Genomic DNA, 24,457 nt, shown 5'->3' with positions numbered 1-24,457 from the left:
AATTTACTCTGATGTTTGTGTGACCCCCTGTGGCAGCAAACTCTCCTACGTTAAAATTAATTAATCTGTGCTGATGGCATTGAAGGTGTGAAATTAGGTACTGCTGCAAGCAATGTCACTCCACAGTGACATGCACTGTGCTTTTCAGAACATTAAAAAACACCCTGCAACTCATTTTGTGGGAGGTGATAAATTGCTCAGGATTAGCACTCAAGAGTGACAATGTGCTTAGTGGGGAAAGGAAACAAACAGCCCAAGGAGAAAGAGACAGCTTTATTTACAGAGTTGAAGTGAGGTCTGAAAGGATGAAGCCAACAGTTGCCTGAGGAGTTGTGTTTCTGAGAAAGTGCATTTCAATCCCTCCTGGCATAACACTTTCTGAGAAAAGAGCTGCTGGGGCCAGCAGGTTTGTTGCAACGGAGAGAGGTCCCTGTTTGCTCTCCATCCAACCCATCAGGACTTTGACCACCTCCACACTAGTCTTTCCCTGATAAAGGGATCTTCCAAATGCTGCAGAGTGCTAGCAGAAGGATACTGGCAGAGGTTGTTGTCCTGGCTCTCTGCAGGAGTTCACACACCTCTTTTCCTAGGGTGAGCCAGAACAAACCAAAAAAAAAAAAAAAATTAAGGTGCAGCTGGTCCTTTCCCCCAACACTTTCACATGGGGAGAACACAGTCCAGGTAGGTTTTACTCCAGCCACAGCCATGATTAGTGATGCCCAAGCCAGCTTGACTGTTACAGGGACTTGTCAGCACTGTCTAGTGGAGAGGCTCACAAGTGTGACTGACATGTTCCTCTTGCAAGAATAAGCTCAGGCACCACCAAGAGCAAACATTAATCTTGCTGTGCCCAGCAACTTTCCTCCACACACACAAGTGATGCTTGGCTTACAGCCACATCAAAGACAATCAGATTCCAAAAAGAATCAACCCTGATGGATCAGTACCATGGTTTCGCCAGCTACATTTTAGTAGCTGTCTTCAACCAGCCTGAACACCACGCTCCCACAAGCCACAGGCACCCACTGTCACCAACGAACGTTGATCATGCAATGAGTAGGAACAGAGCTGCTCTGTTGGCACTGGACTGGGTTTTGCAGTTCCTTCTTTCAGTGACAAGGCTACGGCCAAACAGGCTGTTTCCCAAGTGCTCAGTTCTTCCACCGGATTTGCTAAAAGAGAGAACAAGACATGACTAACAGCCATGCTGAACATAGAGCCTTCAGGGCCAACTTAGTGACTCCCAATCCCTGACAAGGACAGCTATAGCCAGAGTGTGCCATTTTTATCAGTATAACCATTCATTCCTATCCTGAATGCAACCCCAAACAAAAGATTAGCTTCCCAGCAGGGACAGAAAGTATGTAGGACAGCCATGCCCTTACAACTAATCTATATCTGTTTCTGATGAGTGTCTGGAAGAAAAAGTAAGCATCTCTTACCATGTTGTTGAGAATGCTGTTTATCTTCTCTTCTTCTGCAGAGCCCCGCTCCACCTTGCATTTATATGCTGTCAGCTGGATACGATCCTTTAGATCCCTGTAGGTCTAGATAAAGAGCAAAACCAGCACCCAGCTGAGAGAAAGGGACACTTCCACCGTTAGATGGTGCCCTGCAGATGAGCAGGGCAACTCTACAATCCCCCATCCAGTTCCCAACACAGAACAATTTCACAGCACAAATGCTAGGAGCCACTCTCCTGGCTCATGGACTCCTACTTGGGAACCTTTTCACTCTTTCCAGGCCACAGGGACAAACAAACATCACCAGGCACATGGCAGAGAACAGAAAAGCTAGAGAGAAAAAGCAGGCCCATGTCTCATCTCTTCACACAGCAGGAATCTACCTCTATGACAACATCATGGCACTTGTATTTGGTAGCGAGGTTCAGCCGCGTCTCCACATCCTCCACCAGGCGCACATATTCCTGCAGCACCTGCAAGATACGGAAGAATGTCTCAGCTCTCTTCCACAGGTTTTTCCTGCCTCATTCCCTCACCTCAGTCCCAAAACTTTTCAAAGTTGCTGATCACACAGACTTGGCCCCTTCGTTAGGGAACAAGTGACCTTGACAAGACTGCTTAAGATCCCAGAGGCTTTGCCTGCAAAGCTCAGAATCACAGAATAAGCTGAGTTGGAAGGGACCCACAAGGATCATTGAGTCCTACTCCTGTTCCTGCACAGCACCATCCCCAAGGGTCACAACATGTGCCTGAGAGCATTGCCCAAATATTTCTTGAATTCTGTCAGGCTTCATGCTGTAACCACTTCACTGGGGAGCCTGTTCCAGTGTCCAACCACCCTCTGGGTGAAGAACCTCTTTCCAACATCAAACCTAAACCTCCCCTGACACAATTTCAGGCCACTCCCTTGGGTCCTGGCACTGGTCACCCTTCCTCTTCCCCTCACAAGGACATTGTAGACTGCAATGAGGTTTCCCCTCAGGCTCTTCTTCTCCAGGCTGAACAGACCAAGTGACTTCAGCCGCTCCTCATATGGCTTCCTCTCAAGGCCCTTCACCATCTTCATTGTCCTCCTTTAGGTCCTTCTTATATTGTGGTGCCCAAAACTGCCCCCAAAACTGCCCCCAGGACTTGAGGTGAGGCTGCCCCAGTGCAGAGCAGAGCAGGACAATCCCCTCCCTTGCCTGGCTGGCGATGCTGTGCCTGATGCCCCTCAGGACATGGTTGGCCCTCCTGGCTGCCAGGGCACTGCTGGCTCATGTTCAACTTGCCAGTGACCAGGATCCATGGTGCTGCTCTCCAGCCTCTCATTCCCCAGTCTGTCCACACATCCAGGGTTGCCCCATCCCACACGCAGAATCCATCACCTTGCTGAACTCCACATGGTTTTGGTGACTGCCCAGCCCTCTAATTTGTTGGGGCCTCTCTGCAGAGCCTCCCTGTCATCTAGGGAGTCAACAGCTCCTCCCAGTTTTGTATCATCTGTGACTTGCTTACTACTTCTTCCAGTCGTGCATCCAAGTCATTTATGAAGATGTTGAAGAGCCCAGGGCCGAGGATGGAGCCCTGTGAAACCCCACTAGTGACCAGTCACCAGTCTGATGTCACTGCATTCACTATATACCTTTATGGTTCACCCATGAACCAGATGCTCACCCATCTCATCACCTGTTTATCCAGCAGTGTGCTGGACATTTTGTCCAGAAGGATACTGTGAGAGACAGTATCAAAATCCTCACTGAAATCCAAAAACATTACGTGGAGTGGCTTCCCTTGATCAACCGGGTCGGTTACCTTGTCATAAAAGGAAATCAGATTTGACAAGCAGGACTTTCCTCTCTTGAAGCCATACTGGCTGTGACCAGTGACTGTGTTGTGCTCCAGGTTTTTCAATACCTGCCAGAATAATCTTCTCCATAACTTTACCATGCGCTGAAATGAGACTAGCAGGCCTACAGTCTCCAGGGTCCTCCTTCTTGCCTTCTTGAAAACTGGAACAACATTAACCAGACTCCAGACATCTGCGATCTCTCCAGATTCCCAAGACTACTCAAAAAATCATTGAGAGAGCTTTTGTGATGACATCAGCTGGCTCTTTGAGGATTCTTTGATGAATCCCATCATGCCCCATGGATTTGTAGGGATCCAGCTGGAACAGCAGATCCTGCACAAATTCAGGGCTGACTAGGAGGTGATCATTCTCGCAGTCATGGTCCTCCTGCTCCGGGCACTGAGACCCGCTTGGTTCATCACCTGTTTGTGAGGTGACCATCCTCATCCTGTAACGGGCCAATGTTATTTCTACATTGCCTATTGCTATTAAAATATTTCTAAGAACTCTGTTTATTGTCCCCCACAGTTCTGGCCAGCTTCAACTCCAGTAGAGCTTTGGTTGCATGAAATTTTCTCCCTACAGTGGCATGCAGCATCTCTGTATTTTTCCCATTTCATTTGGCCTTACTTCTACACCTTCTTTTTCTGCCTTATTTCCAGGAGAAGATTCCTATTCAGTCAAGGTGGCCTTCTGCTTTGCCTGCTTGACTTCCAACATTTGGGAATTTCCTGCTCCTGTACCCTTAGAAGGTGATGTTTAAAGGGTGACCGATAGACCCCACTGCCAGCAAAAACATTTTCCCAGGGGATCTCACCAATTCCCTGAGCAGCCTGACGTCTGTTCTCCTCATGTCCAGAGTTGAGGTTTTGCTGGCACTTTTCCTCCTATCAACAGTCTTAGGCTACCTCGTTCCTATGGATCAGGTTAACATTGCCAGCCAGATTAAGCAAGAGAAAACTTAACGTAGCAAAGAAAGGTGGCAATTCACATGGGAAGAGAGTTCCCAGCAAACTCTGGGCCAGCTGTCCCTCTTGCAGTCAGAGCTAGGACCCAGCCCTCAATAGCACTCACGTTTCCTGTTGATGCATGGGTTGCTCAGCTGAGTGCTGCGCCCACCTGGCAGAGCCAGAAGATCGGCAAACTTCTCCCACTTCCAGCTAGGAAGCAGCTCACCTGAGGAGTCATTCACACACCAAATCCCAACACAGAGCAGGACATAAGCAGGGGTTCCTGGCTCACCTGCACAGGAGCACTGTTCCTCTGCAAGATCTCCACCACCCGGTGGAAGCCAATAGGTGCCTTCTTCTTGGTATAACCCAGCCAGTTCTGAAATGAGAACCAAACCTATGTTAACCCAAAAGGGCAATCCCTCCAGCCACAAGAAAACGTGGGTTTTTTCTCCCAGTGCCAGCAATGTACTCCACAGCCACCATGTGCAGCCCATGGCAGAGCCCTTCACACAGTGGCTGGATACAGGCTGGCTGCAATCCCATTGGTAACAGAGCTCAGGGGCAGCCCCCTTCTCTGAGCTTATTGCTGCAGCCAAGCCAGGCCCAGCAGAGGTCTTGGGCAGGGAAAGGAGGAAAGTATTGCAACACCCTGCAGCAGAGGCCCTGCTGAAATAAAACCAGTCTGTCCAGTAACTCAAGAACAAGCCAGCTATCAGTAGCAGATACCAGTTATTGGGACTGTGTCCCCAGTAAGGCTTTCTGCAGCTCACCTTGGTGGTCAGGAGGGCATCCACATCACCCCAGGCTCGCAGCTTGGCACGGGCAGCCAGGGCAGTCAGCACATACTGCTTATCAGGAATCTGCAAGGCAGAAAGCTGCAGTCAGAGCAGTAGCACAGCTCAGAAGGTCTGTGTGGGCTGGACATGAATGGCATCTGCCCCAGCCCTGCCAGGATCCACACCAACAGCCAGGCAAACAGCCAAGATGCTGCCTGATGCCATGGACAGCACTGCAGACAGCAGGAAGTGGGGATTTGCAAGCGCTGCTGCAGACAGGGTACATCCATTGAAAGTCTCCACACGGCTCCCACTTGCCTTTCTGAGACTCCAGAAGGGTCCTGCTCAAAAAGGATGCCATGGCCCCCTCTCTAGCTCAGTGCTGAGCCCCTCAAATTCCTCCTACTGAGCCCCTTCATTACATACAGTTTGTCTGTGCATGTTTTCAGCTAGTGCTGCCGCAACAGGGGAGACTCACACACCTTAAATGTTTTCTTCAGGTTGGTGGGGCTGCTGAACATTCCCTAGAGAAAGCAGACAAGTCAGTGCAAACTCAGCAGGGCAGACCACGGGTGGGATTCAGACACCTGTTATAAGACATCTGCCTTTCACAGGGGCAATCTTCTCAAGGTTTTACTGCTTTTTGCTCATGTCAGTGTCACAACTGGCAGAAGAGAGCAACTGTACTACCCTACTAGCTCTCTGGTTTGGTTTCCCTACATCCTCAACTGGTGCACCTCCAGCATTTCCAAGACCAGTACCATGCATCTCAGCCTCATGGGATTTATAGGGGTTTCTAGGAGGCAATTCCCTGACAAACTGTGCTGGGTTGAATGTCTTGAAGCACAAAGGAAAACTCCAAACTGGTCCCAGGGGATGAAATATGACCTCTCTTTCCCTTTCTTTAGCATGCCACAGCTTGACCACCCCACATCTTGAGGGCTACAAGGATGAGATGCAACCCTTGTCTTCTGCCACATCATCCTCACCTCAGCCTCTGTGTAGTGGTAGAAACAGGAATAGAAGAGGGTGGTCACTAGTGGCATGTTGAGAATTGAAGCCTTGCGAGGATATTTCCGAAATAGCTCTGACTGCCCAGCCATCTCCAAGTGCCGATCATTAGCCTGTGGAATCAGGAAGACAGACAGGGTGACCATGAGCCAGGACAGCTCCCTGTGTAGCTGTGGGATAGAGACCTAGAGAGAGTGTTGTGACAGCAATGTGCAAGCACAGCTCTAACATGCTGTCAGATCTCAGATCTGGTATTTCACAAGTGCCTGGCACAGCAGCCTGAAAAGCAATTACAACTACACTAGCCAGGGCAGGCTGGTTAGATCCAAAGTGGTGTAAGTTAGGGACAGCAAGAGATCTCACAGTCCCAGTCATCTCCTGACCAGCAGAGAAGATTTCATACCTCAATGATGATCTGTCGCTCCAACAGGGTATAATGGTCTTGGATGTGGGAGGTATCCTCAGCTGAAAATGGCAGCCTGGCCAGACATGAAGGAAAGAGACACTGTGACCAACTCTTAAGTACAGAATCCTTCATTTACTTCTAAGTGCACTTCGAAGGATTTTTTTCTGTACCAAACAAGCTCCCATTCTCCCCAGCTTGAATGGCTAGTGGGTACTCAAGTTCCTGACCTGCTGCCCTCTCCAACTGGCTCTCTCCTAGACAGGCTCCAAAGAAATGTTATGTGGCACCTCTCACAGAGCAACCTGAAGTGGATGCTATCAACTTCCTCAAGTGCCTAAACTTTCACCTATTACAATCTGAAGGGTCAATGATCAGAAAGTCCCTTGCAGCATCTTTCCCCCTGAATAAGCAGCAAAAGCTGCTAGACTAGTGATCACCACAAATGCTTCCTCTCTGGTCTACATTGTGTCCACAACACCCCACTCCCGCTAAGGGAAAACCGACATCAGCTCTCAAACCACATAAGCCATGGCACTGGGACAGAGGTCTAATTTTCTTTACTACCACCATCTGTGAAGAATCCACATCCCTCCCAAGCTTTTGCGTTTTTTCTTACCCAATGCAACCTTTCAGAAATTCCCTCCTTTTTTCTACATCCTGGATGTTCAAATGCTCCCGGTACTGAGACAGCTGGAGGAAAAGAGGGGAAAGAAGCAGTCTGTTCTCATGGATTTGGGAGATACAGTATTCCAGAGGGTGAAATGGGGATGAAAAGCTTTTGCCTGACTACCAGACACTCTGCAACCAGCCTCCCCCTGCACTAAGGGAGCTTATGCTCCTGGGAATACTCACAGCAACGTCCTCAGTCCTGTCTAAGAACCTGCAAAAGGGAATTAGCGAGCATTAACTAGGAGGCAGGTTCCTAGCAGTGTGCTCAGTCCTACCACAAGATGCATCAACAGCCTCACCTGAGCAGATCCAGAAGGAACTTCTGCTCACCCGTCTCTCTGAGGAAATGGATCAGATGGCACAAGGCCACCTGCCGCACCTCCAGCTCCCGAAACAAGATCTCTACAGGGGAGAGTGTTTATGTGCAGGTGGGTAAAGTAAGAAAGCAGTATCAAGCAGAGCGGACTTAGCAGGGTGCATGGAGTTGAAAGTGACTGGCAGGATTCAACAGCCTTATCCCATCTCAAATCACAGTCTTGGAGGCTGGAGCACAGAAGAGCCCAGTCACTGGGCTGACAGCTGAATTCACAGCCATGTGCTGCCGCTACAGATTCATTTTCATTCATCCCATCACCACCACCTACCACTGCTTAAAGATCCTCTCTGGAGTCTTTGTGGGCATCATCATCCCCCCTGCCTCCCACATTACACTTGCTACAAAAATACTTCATGCTTAGTAAAACAGCAATACCCCAGATGCTCTCTTTCTAACTTGCATCCAGTGAGAGAATTATCCCCTCTGTCCTTAACTGAAACACAGTATAGAAACTCCAGCCCCAGTCACGCTCACCTCTCCTTAGCGTCCGTTTCAGGAATATCAGGACCTGTGAGCACAGAGAGACAGCTCAGAATTAAGATGGATAAACAAACAAGTCAAGGCCTAGAGAAGCTTTTGCAAAGGGCTCTGAAAACACAGCTCTTACAGCACTGAACTTAATTCTGGTACCCACTACACCCACACCAAGCAATGAGCCTGGGCCACAGCCGCCTAGATGCTTGCCTTAGCTCCTACTCTGGAGTTTAGATGAGTGAGACCAAAATTTACAAAGGAAAACCTTTCCATGCAAAATCCAAGGAATTAAAAGGCCTGGATGAAGGAAGCTCTGACACAATCCAATTTCCTGTCTGATACTTTAAAAGCCAGAAAAACTGGTGAGGCCCCAGACCCCAAGTCCCATATCTTTTGTGCTGCAATGAGCAGATTAAACCTTGACCTTCGAGAAGTAGTTGCAAAAATCTGTAAGGCTGATGGATCAGATTCCTTGTTATTAACATCAATTAACATTAATTCTGCTGAGTGGCAGGAAAGACAGCAGGAATATGGAATTTCCCAGTCTTAAGATTTGACACTTCTTAGTAACTGTTGGGTTTGAACTAAAGAACACCCCCTAGTCTTGCAAGACTGGGTGGCCAGCTGACTGCATTCTCACAAGAGCTCTCTGTGGGGCCACCCAGAAGTCCCAGCCCTGTATTGCCCCAGCTGGACTCACAGCTGTAATGACATTCCCATCATGCCCTGCCACAGCTTCATCCAAGAGCACCAGCTTGTCCTGCAGGGAGCGAAATCTCTCTAGAGAGCAGACCTAGAGACAGAAGAGGAAGAAGTAGGCATGTGGGACATGAGACAGTCCTCAGGCTGAACCAATCCCCAAGGTATTATCTATTCCTCTCCCATAAACCCTTCAGCAACACGAATAACCGCCCTCCCAACGAGTGGAAAAGTTTAGCTGAAACCACATGCTGCATAATCCCTGGAAATTTGTCCAGAGGGGTTGCAGTCAACCCTAATTACTGCCCAGGCTAGGACAGCAGACAACGTATATTCAGCACAAACACCCTTGTAACAAGACAAAACTTTCCCGTACACCACAAACCACTAGCCCTGACAGGAGGGGGGAACTCTGCAGGCCCCTTTCCACAAAGGAGACCAGAAAAGTAGAGTCATAACTCTCTGCCTTCTTCTTACCCCACATCTGTGGCCTCTCTCAACCTTTTGTTCATCTCAGCCTTTAAGGAGACACATGCAGAGTAAAACCACAATCTCCCTATGTGTTCACTGCACACTGAGGCGGCTGAGACTATGATTACAGCTCCAGTGAAACCAAGACCATTTCAGTCTTCCTCCCTCCATTTGCCAGCAACTCAGAATGGAGATAAAGGCCCACCCCCTCAGATTTTTAAAATAAACCCAGCCCCAGGGAGCAGAAGGGGTAGAAAGGGACACAGCAGTACAGATACCTACTGTCAGAGCCTTGCTGAGGGGACAACTCAAGTAAACAAAGCAACAAAACCCTGAAGTTCTCCTGCTGCTCCTGAGCTAGTGTGATCCCATCACTGCCACCTGGCAAAGTAACAGACAGGCACACCACCATCCCTGCTAGGTGTTGCAAGCAACACAGATCCCCTCCTTGCTCCCAGAACAGCCAGGAGCATAGGAAAGTGTAAAGCAGTTTAGGACCACCCACCCTCCATCTCTTACAAGCAGGTGGGAGAGTAAAGTCCTTACCTTGCCCCTCTGCATTCGCCTGACTGTATCTTTGGGGCTCCAATCACTGCTGTAATCCTGCCACAAGAAAAATAAAGCACTCTTAAGCCTCAGATCATGTCAGCAGTCTCCAAGCTGCTTTCCACTTCTGCTGCATTAGTGATGGCCCACATGTAGCTACTCACACTTACCCAGCCACTCCACAGAAGGTGTTAGTAGGATGTGTACGTACATTGTTCAGGTGCAAATGCTGAGCCCTCAGACTCTGCACATGCTGGTGTGGGGGGAAACTAAAGGCTCATATGTTAACACAGCCTTTCTATTGCCTCAGTAAGGTCTGTCATCATATCCTTTATAAGAAGTGCATTGCAGCAGGTTGTCCTTGAAAACTATGTATTTTGTTGCTTTCAGGACAAACAAAATACATGCAAAACAGACTAACCCAAAACTGAGGGGCAAGGAGTCAGTTTCTTCTTACAATTCAGACAGACTTCTGCTGGTGAGCCTTCCACAGCAGCATGGAGAGCGCAGGGACAACACCCTCAGGCAAGCACCTGAGGAGTCGCACAAGACAAGGACAATGTGACAAGGGCATTGAAGCCTGTAGGAGGACCATCTTAAGGTAATATGCTACCACTGCTGCAACGACCAGAATTTTCCCCCTGCAGCCTGCAGACATTACGATAAAAGCTGGATAAAAAGCGATAGTGGCCCAAGCCACTCCTGAACTCAGATACCATAAAGTCATCTAGGTCTCCATGAGGCACTCAAGCCAGTGGTTGCAATTCAGCTTTCTGCCTCAAAAGGCCCAGAGAAAGGGAGCAGCAAGAACCAGCTCTGAGGACTTTTAAAATCCATTGAAGATTTACTGAAAGCCCAAATCTAGGGATAAAAGATCTGACCCAGTCCTATTAGGGGACCTCTGCACATGAGTCTCTCAAATCAATGTACAGCTGAGTTGTCAAATATCCTGAGCACCAGGGTTCCCTCCAGAACCTCTGGACAGAGGCAGCTTCTCAGCCTGTCACTATCAGGACACTTATCAAAAGCTGCCACTAACTTTCCCTTCTTTGTTCCATCCCACTTACACCACGCCTGCCTGCATTTAAGGGGCTGTATAATCCTTCTCCTTCCTGTTTTGCTGCTTCTGCAGGCCCAGAATAGAACACAACACTGTGTATTAATAAGTTAATTAAATAATAATGTTTCTCCTGCCGTGCTTTGAGGAAGTGCTGTCTGTTATGTCACTAATGGCTAATTGACATAAATACACCAACCGGGGCAGGATCAGATGGCCAAGGATAGGCAGACCATGAACCCTAGCAGCTCAAGGATGCAAGTGTCAGCTACTGGAGGAGACTGGGGTCTGGGATTCAGCTACAAAACAAATCAGATGTCTAAGACCAGCTACTGGATGGACCCATAGAGTATGTTCTACTAGTGGAACTGGTCAGACAGAAAGAAAGCTCAGGATCAAGCTTGAGTGGTTTCTGTATGTGTCTGTTCATAAAGGCATTAGTTTCTGTCAGTGTTAATCCATGCAGACAGATGTGTTAGTATTGTACATGTGTGTATCTGTAGGGAATATGTGCTCAGTCCTGTTACTGCCTGGACCTAGGGACATGGAACTACAGCCTCACACCCAGTAAGAGGAATCCACCCAGTCCCAAAATCCTCTATATTTTCCAACACCTATCACAGCACATCTAGTAGACAAACATTCCTGCCAATTGGAACACTGCCTCTGCACAACACCCTCCGTGTTGTCCCAGTGATTCATGAACAGGAAATTTCAAAGCTTTCATGTTTAAAAAAATGTAAAAACCACATGTGATGCCAGTTTATCTGACCCAGCATGAAAGCACCTTACAGACAAAGCACTATTTAAGAATCCTTTCCACAAAGACTGCTGGGCTATTCACTAAAAGGAGTAACCAAGAACCCCGGGAAAACTCCCTACTTCTGAGCAAAAGCAGAGAACACCTAAATTACTGCAAGGCTGCATTTTGCAGTTCCCTGTCCTATTCCCTGCATTGTCCTCTTCTGTCTGAAACATCAATTATTCACTTCCCATGAAACCAGTGGAGTAGCAAGTCCACTAATCTCGACATACAACACGCACAGGCTGCTCACCTTGTACTCAGCTCTCGGTCTGCGCAGTTCTGGGGCGTAGTTTTTAACTCCCGTGTCAGTGAGGGCTGAGAGGGAAAGGCACAGCTGAGCAGCACATAAAAATTCTGATTCACATCCATTTCCAAACCCATCTCGCTCTTGGTTTTCATGGCAGAAGACCCAAACTTAAGCACCAAATGGCAATACAGCATTGCTCTAACACAAACAGCTGCCAGTTGTACATAAGTAATTACCCCAGATCACCATTCCAATTCTTTAATTTCTTTGAGGAAAGAACCACCCATGATTGAACTTTTAGATAGCACATGATACAGTTTCCCTTTTTGCACTGTAAGGCAGATGACGCTTCCCCTTTTTTTGGAAATGCTTTGTTTCATGTAAATCTGCATCCCTCCCAAAATGAGGCGGGGACCCAAAACTTACCATCTGAAAGGGACTGAAAACTTGGAAGTTTGTTTCGTCCTGAAATAAAAACACTGATGAGAGACTGTCCCTTCACCAGCAACATCTCTTGCACAGGGAATGTAAGTCTAGACTGCAAGCCAGTTTACTGCAGCTATGCCACTGTAGAACAAGCCACTCTGTACAGTGATTAATACTACACCAGCACAGCTGGGGCTCACCTGCTTACACTCTAAGGTGTTGAAGTTGTCTGTGGCATCGCAAACCACCTCACACTCCATCCCTATCTGCTCTCTTGGTGCAGAGGCCAGGAGAGGTTAGAGCCTGAATTCACTCATCTACCTGCAGAGCAGAGGCTCAAGCACATAGCACTGCAACATAGGCCACGGCAACATGGACAGCTCCATCCATCAGAGCTGCGATTTGGATGCCTTTCTACATCACTTTATTGTCCAAGCTGAGAGTAAAAAAACGCCCCAGGGAAAGAGAGACAACGTAAAAGCTGCTTTGTTGTCTGGCTGTGAGAGAACAGAGCTGAATTCCTGCAAGCTGTGTATGTTTGCCCAAGGCCTGCTGTACAGTTCCCCCTGTAACCAGCTACGCTGCCACTGCCGCTATCATGTGTTTGCTGAACCGACACCAACAGCAGCCAGCTGAGCTCCAAATAAAGGATAATCAATCTGCCTTCTCTACAGAACTGAAAACCAAATGAGGGCTACACAGGTCAAGCCAGTCCCTTTGCGGCCTGCTCTTTTCCACCAACCAAACAGATTGCCACACAGTGCTGTGCTCTACCTTGCTGTTCTGTGGAACCTGGATTTTAAGAAGCCGTAATCTCCAAAGCCCCTTCCCGTTCCACAAAAGCATGCAATCTACTGCACAAGACAGTCTTCAATTTCTGACCAGTGAGCAATACACTTCCACCCAGAGAAAAGATTGGAGTTCCCCTGTTTTGCAATACATTTCAGATAAAACCATTTACATAAGATAACACAACTGCCCCTTGACAGTCTTGAGGGAAAACACATTTGTCAATATGGTATATAATGACCCTCACCTTTGAACAGGCTGCTTAGGGAGTAGGAAGAAGCTTGCTTGGGAAGAGCAGCATAGGAGGAAGACCCCTTCTGTAGGCTGGAGTCTCGGCCATCCAGGGAGCTAGTGCTGCTGGAGGCTGTCTCTTTGATTGACCAGGAGATACCTGTGTGCAGACAGAGGTCATTTTTAACCAAGAAAGAGTCTGTAAAGAATGATCTTCTGGCGTGGCAGAAACATTACCAAATGTGTGCTGGTCAGTTCTGCACAAGCACATCTTGCCAAGTCTGACCCTCAGCACTAAGCAGACGCAGTGCATCTCTCCATGCGGAATCCCAGTCTCATGTCATGCTGCTTGTTAAGCAGTGGCATGTTGTGCTCCAGAAATGGCTGGTTTCAGCAACGTTGTACAGCTGGTTACAGCTTGTGTAAAAAGAATACATAGACACCCCCACCATTTATATATTATTGCATGGGGCAAAGCATAGTCCTTGCTCCGAAAGTACAAAGCAAGACAGAGAGTCCCTGGCCTACCTCAAATTGCAGAAGCCTAAGAGCATGCATTCCTGAACACTGGAAGACTAAGACAGCTTTTCTTCCCACACAGACAAAACAGCTCTCAGTGTGCACATGCTGCTGGCAACAATGCATATGTCTCCCTCCTGCCTGTTCAAGACACAGTTTCCCCTTGTTTTCACACAGCTGCACAACACACATATTTTACGATCGGGATGACAGACAAAAAACCACAATAGGTAGAGAGACCCTGGGTGGGAAAAGAAGAGGGAGAAGCTATAGCAAAGGACAAGAAGATCAGTCTTTGAAGATCCTTTGGGTGATCCATACATAAATTTTCATTGTTTGACACTGGTTAGCAAGTGTCACACATTCTGTGGGTCATGAACTCAAAAGCACAGCACACAGCATTGTGTGTGGGCCATGAGCTTGCTCCCATTATCACTAGAAACACATCTGCTTAATGTTTACAGCTTCCTTTCAAATTTCAAGCATAAGAATCATTCTATAAACACACATTAAACCTTGAATTATCTGCTTAAAGTGCTGTGGGGTCAAAACACAGAAACTTTAAATAGTGCCATTTCAGGCAGCAGTGTGAAGGAAATGATCACGTAGAATCTCGCAGGCCACCTGAGCATGATGAATATCAATCCACAACCTTCAAAATACCTTCTCGGAGCTTGGCTACATATTAGAAAAAACACAGTGAATTCCCTCCATTTGTCTGCACTCCTCTTTTCTACACAATTTGGGCTTCTGCTCACTCTCTTTTCAGCGGATCTGGTAAATCAAGTAGCTCACAATGTGACCTGGGAGACTAGAATCAGATTAGACATGCAGGATTAGATAGCAAATAATACCACTGACCTAAGTGACTTGACTTAAACACCAATTTTAAACTCCCTCTGTGTCAAGAATAATTTGCAGTACTTCTACACTTACTTCCCACAGGTTCTCCGCTCCAGCTGACCCTCTCGAGGTCATCGTCATCATCATCAACAATATCCCGAAGGCTGTTCACTGCCCGTTTGGATTCCTTTAGCTACACACAAAAGAGCGAGCTTGCATAAGGACCATCAGAATTGCAGAATGCATTTCGTTTCCTATTACCATCAAACAATCTCCCAAAGAACTTTGAATACAGCTTCTTCAGCTTTCATTGCTTCTTCTCGGGGTGGTATTCTAGTCCTGTAGCTGTTCAGCAGACAAAGCAGCCCTTCCTCACCACTGGGAACCCCAAGGACATCTACACAGACATTAACAGCTCAACCAGCGGAAGATGCAGCTTGCTGGGTAGGCGAGGAACCACATGAAATTTCGGACTGGCTAGTGTGGGGGGAGAGACGGGAGCCCTTGGTACCCTCCGCAGTGGGCAGGAAGTGACAATCCACCCACAGAACATCAACCCGCCGCGATCCGCAGGGCCCAGTCCTGGGGTGGGACGGCCACGGAGGCCCTCCCGGCGAGCGTGTCTCACCGCCAGTCGCGGGGTCGGACCCTCCCTACCTGCGAGAGCTCGTCATCCTCATCGTCGAAGGTGAAGGCCCGGAACTTGGAGCTATGCCAGTACTCCTCCTCATCCGCCCGCACCCTGCTCATCTGCAACAGCACCGCGCGACTGCCTCAGCAGAGGGAGGGAGTGGCTGCCTCGGGGGCATCACCACCCCCGCCTCTGGTCCTGGTCCTGGTCCCGGTCCCGGTCCCGGCCCCGGCCCCGGCCCCGGCCCCGGCCCCGGCCCTTCTCTCACCTCGCCGCCCCTCCCGCGCCAGCAGCGCCCCCGTCCTCACAGCAGGGCAGGGCACGGCAGAGCGGGGCGGGGAGCTGCGCGCGGGGCACGTCGGGACTTCTAGTTCTCCCGCTGAACGCGTCGCGGCCGCTCCTCGTTCACGCACTACGAGCCCCGGCGTACCCCGCGGGCCACATGACGTGCCTTCGGACTACCAGTCCCAGCGGGCGGTGTGCGCGGCAGTGCGGTGTCTAGGCCGGCAGCCGGGATCGGGGCTCTGGACCGATTCCGAGAGCTGTGGGCTCCGGGAGCTGTGGGCCGGCGAGAACAGGACGGGAGCACGAGCACTAGCCCCAGCCCCAGCTGCTGGCGGCGCGGCGGAACCAGTTAGCCGAGCGGAACCAATAAGCCGGGGTTGCACCGCGGGGGCGTGCCGGAAGGGCCCGCGCCGGGCGGAAAGCGGGAGGCGGCGCGGCGGTTCTAGCAGCTTCCACGGGTGCTCGGAGCGGAGGCGGCAATCCCGGTCCCGATGGCCAAGTGGGGGGAGGGAGACCCGCGCTGGATCGTGGAGCAGCGGGCGGACGCCACCAACGTCAACAACTGGCACTGGTGAGCGGGGCGGCTGCTCCCAGATCCGCCCGGGAGGCCGCGGGGCGGAGGGGGCTGCACGGCCGGAGTCGCGCGCAGAGGGGACGCCTCCCGTCCCCTCCTTGCGGACTGGTGCTGAGGCGGGGGTGTCCGGGCTGATCCTCTGGGGCGGCCCCCGGCTCCATGCGTGTGCAGGGGGCTGCCCGAGCCGATGTTGCCGGGGGAATGTGTGGAGGTGGCCTGGAGAAGAAATGTCTTGTGTGCTTGTGTTGAAGCGGGGCAGGGCGACAAAAATCGGGGAACACTGGATAGTCCCAATATATGCTGGTAGCGTGGCCTGTCCCGGATTCTCACCCCGCTCGGTTTTCCTGCAGGACGGAGAGGGATGCCTCCAACTGGTCCACGGAGCGGCTGAAAGCTCTCCTCCTGCCTGTCAGGGTGGAGGGTGAGGAAGGGATGTGTGAGGTGACAGAAGTGAGCAAACTGGATGGAGAGGCCTCCATTAATAACCGCAAAGGGAAACTTATCTTCTTCTATGAGTGGGCTATCAAGCTGGCATGGACTGGTGAGTGAGGTGCACTCCTCCTGTTTCAAGGTCAGATTCATGTATAATATGAAGGGTAAGGATACTTATCTCACTTGGGAAATAAAAATAAAGGGAAGTATTGTATTTTGATACAATACAAGTTTGCTTTTACAAGAACCAGAGTAAGAAAGGTTGATCTGAACAATATAATTATAATTGCAGGCACCTCAAAGACAGGAGTGAAGTACAAAGGTTATGTGGAGATTCCTAACCTCTCGGATGAAAATGACATCAATGAAGTTGAGGTAAGCACAACTGGATGTATGGAGTGTGCTAACAGGAATACTCACAGCATTAATATTTCCTTCCCAGTTACCTTTCTTAGAACATTTGTGTAGAATTTTTTACTCCTAGAAACTGTTTCAGTTAATAGAATCAAAGAATGGTTTGGATTGGATGAGATCTTTAAAGGTCATACATTATCAACCTCTCAGCCATGAGTAGGGACATCTGTCACTAGACCAGGTTACTCAGAGCTTCGTCCAACCTGGTCTTTAACACCTCCAGGGATGGAGCATCCACAGATTCTCTGGGCAACCTGTTCCAGCGCCTCACCACCTTCAGAGTAAAGAATGATCTAATCTAAATCTATCCTCTTTCAACTTAAATCCATTCTCTTTCATTCTGTCACTACTCTCCCTGACAGAGAGGCGCTCCCCCACCATGTATCTTTATCAAATTAATTCCTGTCTTCTGGATACGAGGGCTCTATAGCACAAGAAGGTATTTAGGCACACACGTACAACACTGTAGGCTGAGAGATGAAGTGAAAGACGAGTAAAACTTCAGGGCTATTTATGAAAGTTTAGCCAAAGTCTGTGATGTTGAATTGACTAATAAAAGAAGTGTGCACATTTGTCCTTGTTAATCAATGCTTGTCTTTGTTGTTCAGATCCTTGTCAGCCTTGCTAAAGATGAGCCTGACACTAACTTGAAGACCCTGATGAAGCAAGAGGGTGCAAAGAAAATTAGAGATGCAATGAAAACTTACATCAGCACTCTCAAAACGGGTATGTAACTGAGAGAGAGAAGTGTTATGGGAACCCATATGGACTAATTCTAAAGAAGGGATGGGGGTAAAGAGAGGAGTTGCTCACTCCATCTCAACAGAAAGGTGTCAGAGCAATAACAGTAACTTTTCTGTATTTTTGGAAATTGTTAGAATTTGGTAAGAAGCATTTCTGGTTCTAGGCAGTATAGCACAGCCCAGAAAGATTGACTTTGTGATAACCCAGTAATAAACAGTATTTTTGGATTTATATTTTAAAACTGAGAATGCCCTTCACGTGCTGAAGCTCAGCTATAGAGAAAATGAAAGCCAGTAAAATGTGTTTGTTACCCAGTGACACAGTCACTGCCTGTGGGCACAATCTGGCCTTCAGTTTGCTTCTCCCTTTGAAAGTGATATCTTCTCCAGTTTGTGGTTTGTTTGTTTGTTTTTTTTCCTCTTGCAACACTAGTAAAGACATCTAGTGTTACTTAGAGTTTAGAATAACTGATGTCTGGAAATTGCTCTGCAGGTTTTGTTGCTGTCTTTTAATGAGCTGTTTCAGCATCTGCATCAAATACATTTTTTTTTTAAGTTAAATATGAGTCCACCAGTTGGAGTTAAATCAATGTGCTTTGGTTGAGTTTGGCTTTCCTCTCAAATACAGGCTGGGAATGCTACAGTTGCTTTTTTATATCTATTTACCTATATTACACTACATGTTCTAGATATGGTGGGTACAAACCACCACTGATTTCCGTTTTTCCAGGATCAAATTTCTGTAATTTTGGGGTTTTTTCAGGCACTATAGTGTTCAGGCTGGGAGATGCAGTCACCCAGTGAAAAATAAGAATGCTGATCAGGAAAAACTGTATGATGATGTGGGCTGCAATAAATGAGAACAGGTGGGAACCAAGTATTGCAGGATACAGGTTTATGCACATATGATAAAATTCTGCTTTATAATGCAATTTTGCCAGTCTGAATGGATGAAGAGGAAGAAAAAATCAAAATGTTGTATAATTGGTAAAAGCAGAAGTGACTGAGCTGGAGAAAAAGCAAATGTAATTCTGAAAGAGGCTGAAGGTTCTGACTGAATTACAAAAGTGTTGCTGCTGGACAGGGTGCTGGTGAGGCCTTGCCTGGGTTTCCATGTGTAGTTTTGGCATGTGGTGTTGATAAAGATAAATCAAGGAGGGAGTTAGAAGTTACTATTGTTTACTGCAGTGATACAAGAAATGAAGAGCCAGTGTGAAAAGAAATGGAAAAGCTTGGTTTGGTGTGTCTAGGCCAGCAAGGCAAAAGTTCTTGAGACGTGATTGCAATTTTTATTAGAGAGTGAGAGAGGAAAAAAGTCTAAAGCTAACCAACATTAATGTGAGAGCAATGTGTGGAAGATGCTATGTCTAGGCTACGAAGAGGAGGTAAATTCCAGGTTCTGACAGGGCCTTCGGTGGACAGTAGTGAGGGAAAGAATGAATTGCTTGTAAAAAGAGGTCTGTTTACTTTTTCTAAAATCTGTTTCAAGTCATGGATGCTAGCAAGAGCAAGGGGGAAACCAGGAAGCCCTTTTTGATTGTGTATTTCAGAGTACAGTCAGAAGGTTTACTTGATTTTTTTATTGGTTTCATGGGCACATTCCTGTCTTTCCAGAATTCACCCAGGGCATGATTTTGCCCACAGTGAATGGTGAACATATGGAAACAGCACCTCAGGTGGCTCCTAAAGCAGAAGACTGCAAGGTAAACAAAACTGCAAACATGCTTTGGGATCAGTGAAGAAAGGTATACTGTATTAGATTCTGGGGCTTACAGGAGCAACCTGTGTTGTGTATAGGATATATACATCCAGGAACTGGCAGTCTGTGGCATAGGTGTCACTTGTTTCCATTGGCAGCACATGATGTTTCATCCAAGCAAAATGATAAATCTGCTTTTTACATCTAAGTACTTTTGTATCTAATTGCATCTTTACCAAGAGGTTTTGTTTTTCCCCTTGGATATGTGAACCATTTGTTGATTTTTGGTTTGGTTGTTGGTTTTTTTTGTGAAAAAAAGTGTGTATTTGTTTGTTTTCCTTGTTGTTTTGTTAGACGGCTGCCCGGAGCAGTACTGCCCCATCACAGTCCAAATCTATTGGAGTCAAGATCCCTACCTGTAAGATCAGCTTGAAGGACACCTTCTTAACATCTCCTGAGGAGCTCTACCGGGTATTCATTACTCAGGAGGTAATGCCTGGCTTGTTCTGAGAGTTGTTCTTTGCGTATAGGAGGCTCTTCCTAATAAGCTTTTTAAGATGTTCTGTAGGCCACTCACAATCCATGAGAATGGACTAAGAAAGCTGTTCTGCAGAGTAGTTGCTCAAAGCTTATGTGTGCATCTTTTCACACAGTTGACAAGAGGGGATTAATGCCAACCAGAAGCAAGTTCCAGACTGCTGTCAGCATCTATCTGTAGGTGTATCCCTTACTGCATGTGGCCAGATCACTTGGGATTTACAATTGTGTGCTTCTGGTCTGTTTTTGTTTTTTCCTTTTAAGGTTAGGTGGTATCAAAGCGTACTTTGGGAACAGCTTCCACTTTTCTGCACACTATTACATGGTTTAGGAGGAGAGAGCAGCATTGTATCATATTTAAACATGGTCTTAGTCTTTTGTTCCTCCTATTTTGATAAGAAAAATTAAAAAGCAAAGAATATTTTTTCTTAGAATTAGGTTTCATTAAGAAATCAACAAAGTAAATCAATGTGTTACTCAGAACACCAAGCATTAGAAAGCTGGGGGTTCTTTTACTTGGGCAGGCGAAATGTTGCTGCAGTGGCTGAAACCTTGCTTTTCTGGCCAGGGCAGGGGTTTTGTCTTTTGCTGAAGACCTTACACTATTCACTTACCTCCTCTTCCAGCACTTTTGTAGCTGGGTGGGAGGCAATAAGTTTGCAGGAAGATAATGTCAAGTAATACAGGTCTGCTCCTGAATTCTTTTCAGATGGTTCAAGCTTTCACCCACGCACAAGCCACCTTGGAGGCCGATAAAGGAGGCAAGTTTCAGTTGCTGGATGGCAGTGTCACAGGAGAGTTTGTTGACCTAGTAAGTACTAACTAGTTCAGGTGTATCTTGCTCAGAGGTAGCACTTTTATCAGGCTGTAACTTCCTATCAGTTCTGTAACAATGCTTCTGTTAGCTAACTGTGGGGTTCTACCTGGTGCCCAATAGTTATCTCTAATTTCTGTGGTGATTGAAGCATTCCTAGCAGTATGAACTAATGCACGGGACTTCAGTCTGGGGAGAAAACGTGGCTTCCAGTCATAGATCTCCCCTGGTTTTGTGTGATTTTACTTACCAGGGGTGGGAGGAGTGTTAAAGATAGTAACTGACCCTTTTTCTCTTTAGCCCAATTGCCACGAAAGCCTTCTGGACAGGGACTCTGTCTCAGTGTTCAGGGCTGTACTGTTGCATACCTTTCTAGAAGGGGATTGAAAAGAAAATGACACTTAAAATCTCTCCCTCTTGTGTGTGTGTTTCTCAAGGGATCTCTAAGGATTCATTCATATCAACACAATTCTAGATGTTTTCCATTAGACTGTAGGATTTACAAGAAATTACCACTCAGTCTTTGTCTTCCTTTTCAAGGTTCCTGAGAAGCAACTTGTTATGAAATGGAGATTTAAATCTTGGCCAGCTGGTAAGTAGTCCAGAAATGTACTATGGTATTACTGCCCTTGCCTGTCTTTGAAGGATTCCAGCCCCGTTTGCTACACTGTATTGTGGCTCATGATCAGGGAGCACACTGTTCTCGGAGCTGCTCCAGTGTTATCCCAGCTTCTTATCCCACGTTATCATGTCTGCATCTTCAGCCACTGTGTGATTGAAGTGACCAGGTAGGAAGGATGAAGGTAGCTGCTTGTGCAGCTGTAGCTGCAACTGCTTCAAACCCCAGGAAGAGGGAGCCCTCTCCTACCTGTGTTTCTAGGGACAGGCTACAGCTGCCATAAGTAGATCCTCTGCGAAGGACCTCAAAGAGTCTTTTAAGTGGTGCCCTGTGAAAGGAGGGGCAGAGCAGCCCCTGAGGGCTGTATGTACTGTACTACACACTGCTGACAGATTTGCTTTGGTTCCTCTAGGGCACTTTGCAACCATTACCTTGAACTTCAATGACAAAGGTGGTGAGACAGAGGTGTGCTTGGAAGGCAAGGGCATTCCTGCCAGTGAGGAAGAAAGAACAAAGCAAGGCTGGCAGCGCTACTACTTCGAGGGCATTAAACAGACATTTGGTTATGGGGCCCGCTTGTTTTAATACCGGTTACTGGGAGGCTCTGCCTGAAGATTCTGCCACATGGACTGATAAATTTCTCGCCTGTTCCTTTCTAATCTTGGCCCTGCTGCTGAGTAAAGTGGGATGACAGGTGATGAGGAAGGCCATGGAGCAGCACCACTTTCAGTCCCTCACTGCTTTGTGCATGTCTTGTGCTGCAGGGGATTCTCTTACATGTACATACTTCTATTGCTAAATAAACCTAACTTAAAAAAACACTGTGGAATTTGTGTCCTCAAATCGGCTTGAGTTCAAAGGGTTGGGTGATAGGCTGAGGGAGGGATCTGTCTGGAAAAACACTGATCAATGAGGAGTGCTGATGCCAATGTGATTTACTCCTCACTTCTGGGGCAGTAGAGAGCATGAGCTTGATGCAGTTTTTAGTCTGAGCAGCTGCTCCTTTTCTCTGCTTTTGATCTGCCGCTAGTAAATGTTTCATACATTTTTGAAGGGATCTGTGATCCTGTTCAAGCTGTTCCTTTCCTTTGCACATCCCCTTCTTCAACACATTCATTTCTTACACTTCCACTAGTCTGCTCTACAAGAATGACAATCGTGTACACCAGTGCTAGGGAAACTCCCACCTACAGAATGGTTCTAGAAGGGTGTGGGGCCCAGGGCCAGCTACCTCCAAGAGCTTCAGGCGAAAGCAAACTGGTTTTTTTTCAGAAATAAATCCCACCTCAATTTAGAGTCTGCAGAGTGCAGTACTTTCCACTCATCATACTTCAGCTATTGCTTTAACTGGTGAGGAAGAAAAAAATTGCTTTTTCTCACCTGCTAATACAGTTTAGTTCCTGGAGCTGTCCTCAAAAGCAATAAACTTGTTTATAGGAGGGGTGAAAATCTGACTTATCAGAAGTGTCTATCTGTTTAACCTCAAGGCTGACAGAAGTGCTTGGTTTTCTTTCTGAGGCATGAGCTTCTCTTGCATACTCTGTTTTCTGCTAGTGTTTCCTGCAGAGCTCCCCTAGTAAGCTAGAAGAGAGGAATGTTACTGGGTGAAATTTACTGGTTTGGGGATTTTTGTTGGTTTTTTTTCATTTTTTAAATCTGAATGGTATGTGGTAACTGTTCCCTGCAATAGAAGACAGGAAAAAATAACTTGAGTGCCTGTTTAAAAAAAAACCTGAATGGAGTTGAGTCTCCTTTAAAGAGCATTTTCCCTGTTATCACTCTTCCAAAGTGCTGAAGCATGAAAAAATCATGATAAAGTGTGTACAGACAGACATCAAGAATGCAGCATGGAACTCAATTCTGTAGTGTGTGCTCATCCTTGAGCTGACCTGCGAGAGCAAAGGAAGTTGTACAAAGAGGCAGCTATAGATACGGTAGAGCTTCCCTGTGTCATGCAGGGTTGTCTTCCCTAAAGCACTCTCTGGCTGGGAAAATGGATGCAGGTGTTTTGCCAGGATTTTTGTGCACAGATGAACTACTGTATGTACCTGGTAGGCTGCAGGGGGGTGGGTAACATGCTGGAGGCACACTGATGTCACTGTACAGCATGTATGCTTTTCTGTTTGGGAAATCTTGGACAGAAACATGGGAAACCTTAAACAACAGGGCTAGCAAGTGAATTTACAGCCAAAAATTTAGTAAAAGAAAAGCAAAATTATTTAAAAACTGAAATAAGTCTAATTCTAAGTCAATGAGGCAAACGTGACAGCTGAATTGCAATGTCCTTGCCATGCTTCAGCAGCTATGCTGTGGTAGCAGTGCTCGCCTGCTGCAGGCTCTGCTGGCACAGCTGGGCCAGGGCAGCAGAAGGCAGGTCGTGCTAATCACCTGCTGCTGGAAGGTTAGGAAGTGGGACAGGAAGGCAACTGAAGTGGAATTTTAATTGCCTTCCTTTCATCACAAGCAGGGTTTACTTCAGGCATCCTGCTGCTAGTCTAATAGGACACGCTTTGGCCTCAGCCAGCAACCCACATGCATGGGGCTCATGGACTCATGGCTTTGCTCAGAGGCCATCTGAGGGCTCTTCCAGCAAAACTGACTACCCCCAGTTATGCTGGTGCTTCCCCAGCTGGCTCCCTGCCCCGCAGGCTGGAAATCACCATCCCCACAGCAGCAGAACAGGCTGTGTAATGTAGCCGTGCCTTGGCTGCTGTTCACACGTGAATCTCTTGGACTAACCCGGCGGTGAAGGAAAGCTTGTGCTAAAAGGCCAGGCTGTGCACTCAGGCAGAGCATGCCAGGCTGTGCCAGCTCTAATGGGGCACAGCAATGGTAATTAAGGCCTCAGACATTTACTTGGGGATGGAGATCTGAGCCTTAAGTCATGCTAGAGAAGGTCGCTGCACTACATCTGCCTGCTGCCAGCAGACACACACTCCTTCAGCTACAGCTGACCTCTGGTGCAGCTACACGATGCTAATGAGAAACCCCAGACCTTTGCTTTACTTGGAAGTGTGGGGAGACAGGCACAGTTTGCCGTCATTCAGCTATTTGGGGAAGGGAGGGATGTATAAGATTAGGGAGAAAAGCAAGGTTCAGCATACTCTGGCCCAAAGG

General features: G+C 47.6%; 2 protein-coding genes across 2 annotated transcripts; one reads left to right on the top strand and one right to left on the bottom strand.

Moving 5' to 3' along the window:
• Nucleotides 1-253: 253 nt before the first annotated feature.
• Nucleotides 254-15,596, bottom strand: VIPAS39 (VPS33B interacting protein, apical-basolateral polarity regulator, spe-39 homolog). The gene is made up of 20 exons (XM_039551783.1): nt 15,492-15,596; nt 15,250-15,342; nt 14,686-14,785; nt 13,247-13,390; nt 12,211-12,249; nt 11,788-11,852; nt 9,676-9,732; nt 8,660-8,752; nt 7,960-7,993; nt 7,409-7,511; nt 7,293-7,320; nt 7,057-7,130; nt 6,438-6,513; nt 6,013-6,147; nt 5,506-5,547; nt 5,018-5,107; nt 4,537-4,623; nt 1,847-1,936; nt 1,443-1,547; nt 254-1,172 (listed from the first exon to the last, which is right to left on the bottom strand). The coding sequence occupies exons 2-20, from the start codon at nt 15,340-15,342 to the stop codon at nt 1,152-1,154; spliced, it is 1,476 nt and encodes a 491-aa protein (XP_039407717.1). The 5' UTR covers nt 15,492-15,596; the 3' UTR covers nt 254-1,151.
• Nucleotides 15,597-15,881: 285 nt separating this feature from the next.
• Nucleotides 15,882-22,161, top strand: AHSA1 (activator of HSP90 ATPase activity 1). The gene is made up of 9 exons (XM_039551784.1): nt 15,882-16,079; nt 16,433-16,623; nt 16,807-16,889; nt 17,537-17,654; nt 19,286-19,374; nt 19,725-19,859; nt 20,617-20,718; nt 21,262-21,313; nt 21,753-22,161. Exons 1-9 carry the CDS (start codon nt 16,000-16,002, stop codon nt 21,923-21,925), a joined length of 1,023 nt encoding a protein of 340 aa, XP_039407718.1. The 5' UTR covers nt 15,882-15,999; the 3' UTR covers nt 21,926-22,161.
• Nucleotides 22,162-24,457: the final 2,296 nt, after the last annotated feature.

This window comes from Corvus cornix, chromosome 5, assembly GCF_000738735.6.
Source record: "Corvus cornix cornix isolate S_Up_H32 chromosome 5, ASM73873v5, whole genome shotgun sequence".
Lineage (NCBI taxonomy): Eukaryota > Metazoa > Chordata > Aves > Passeriformes > Corvidae > Corvus > Corvus cornix.
Note: the sequence above shows the minus strand (reverse complement) of the source record. Positions and strands in the feature narration are given on the sequence as shown.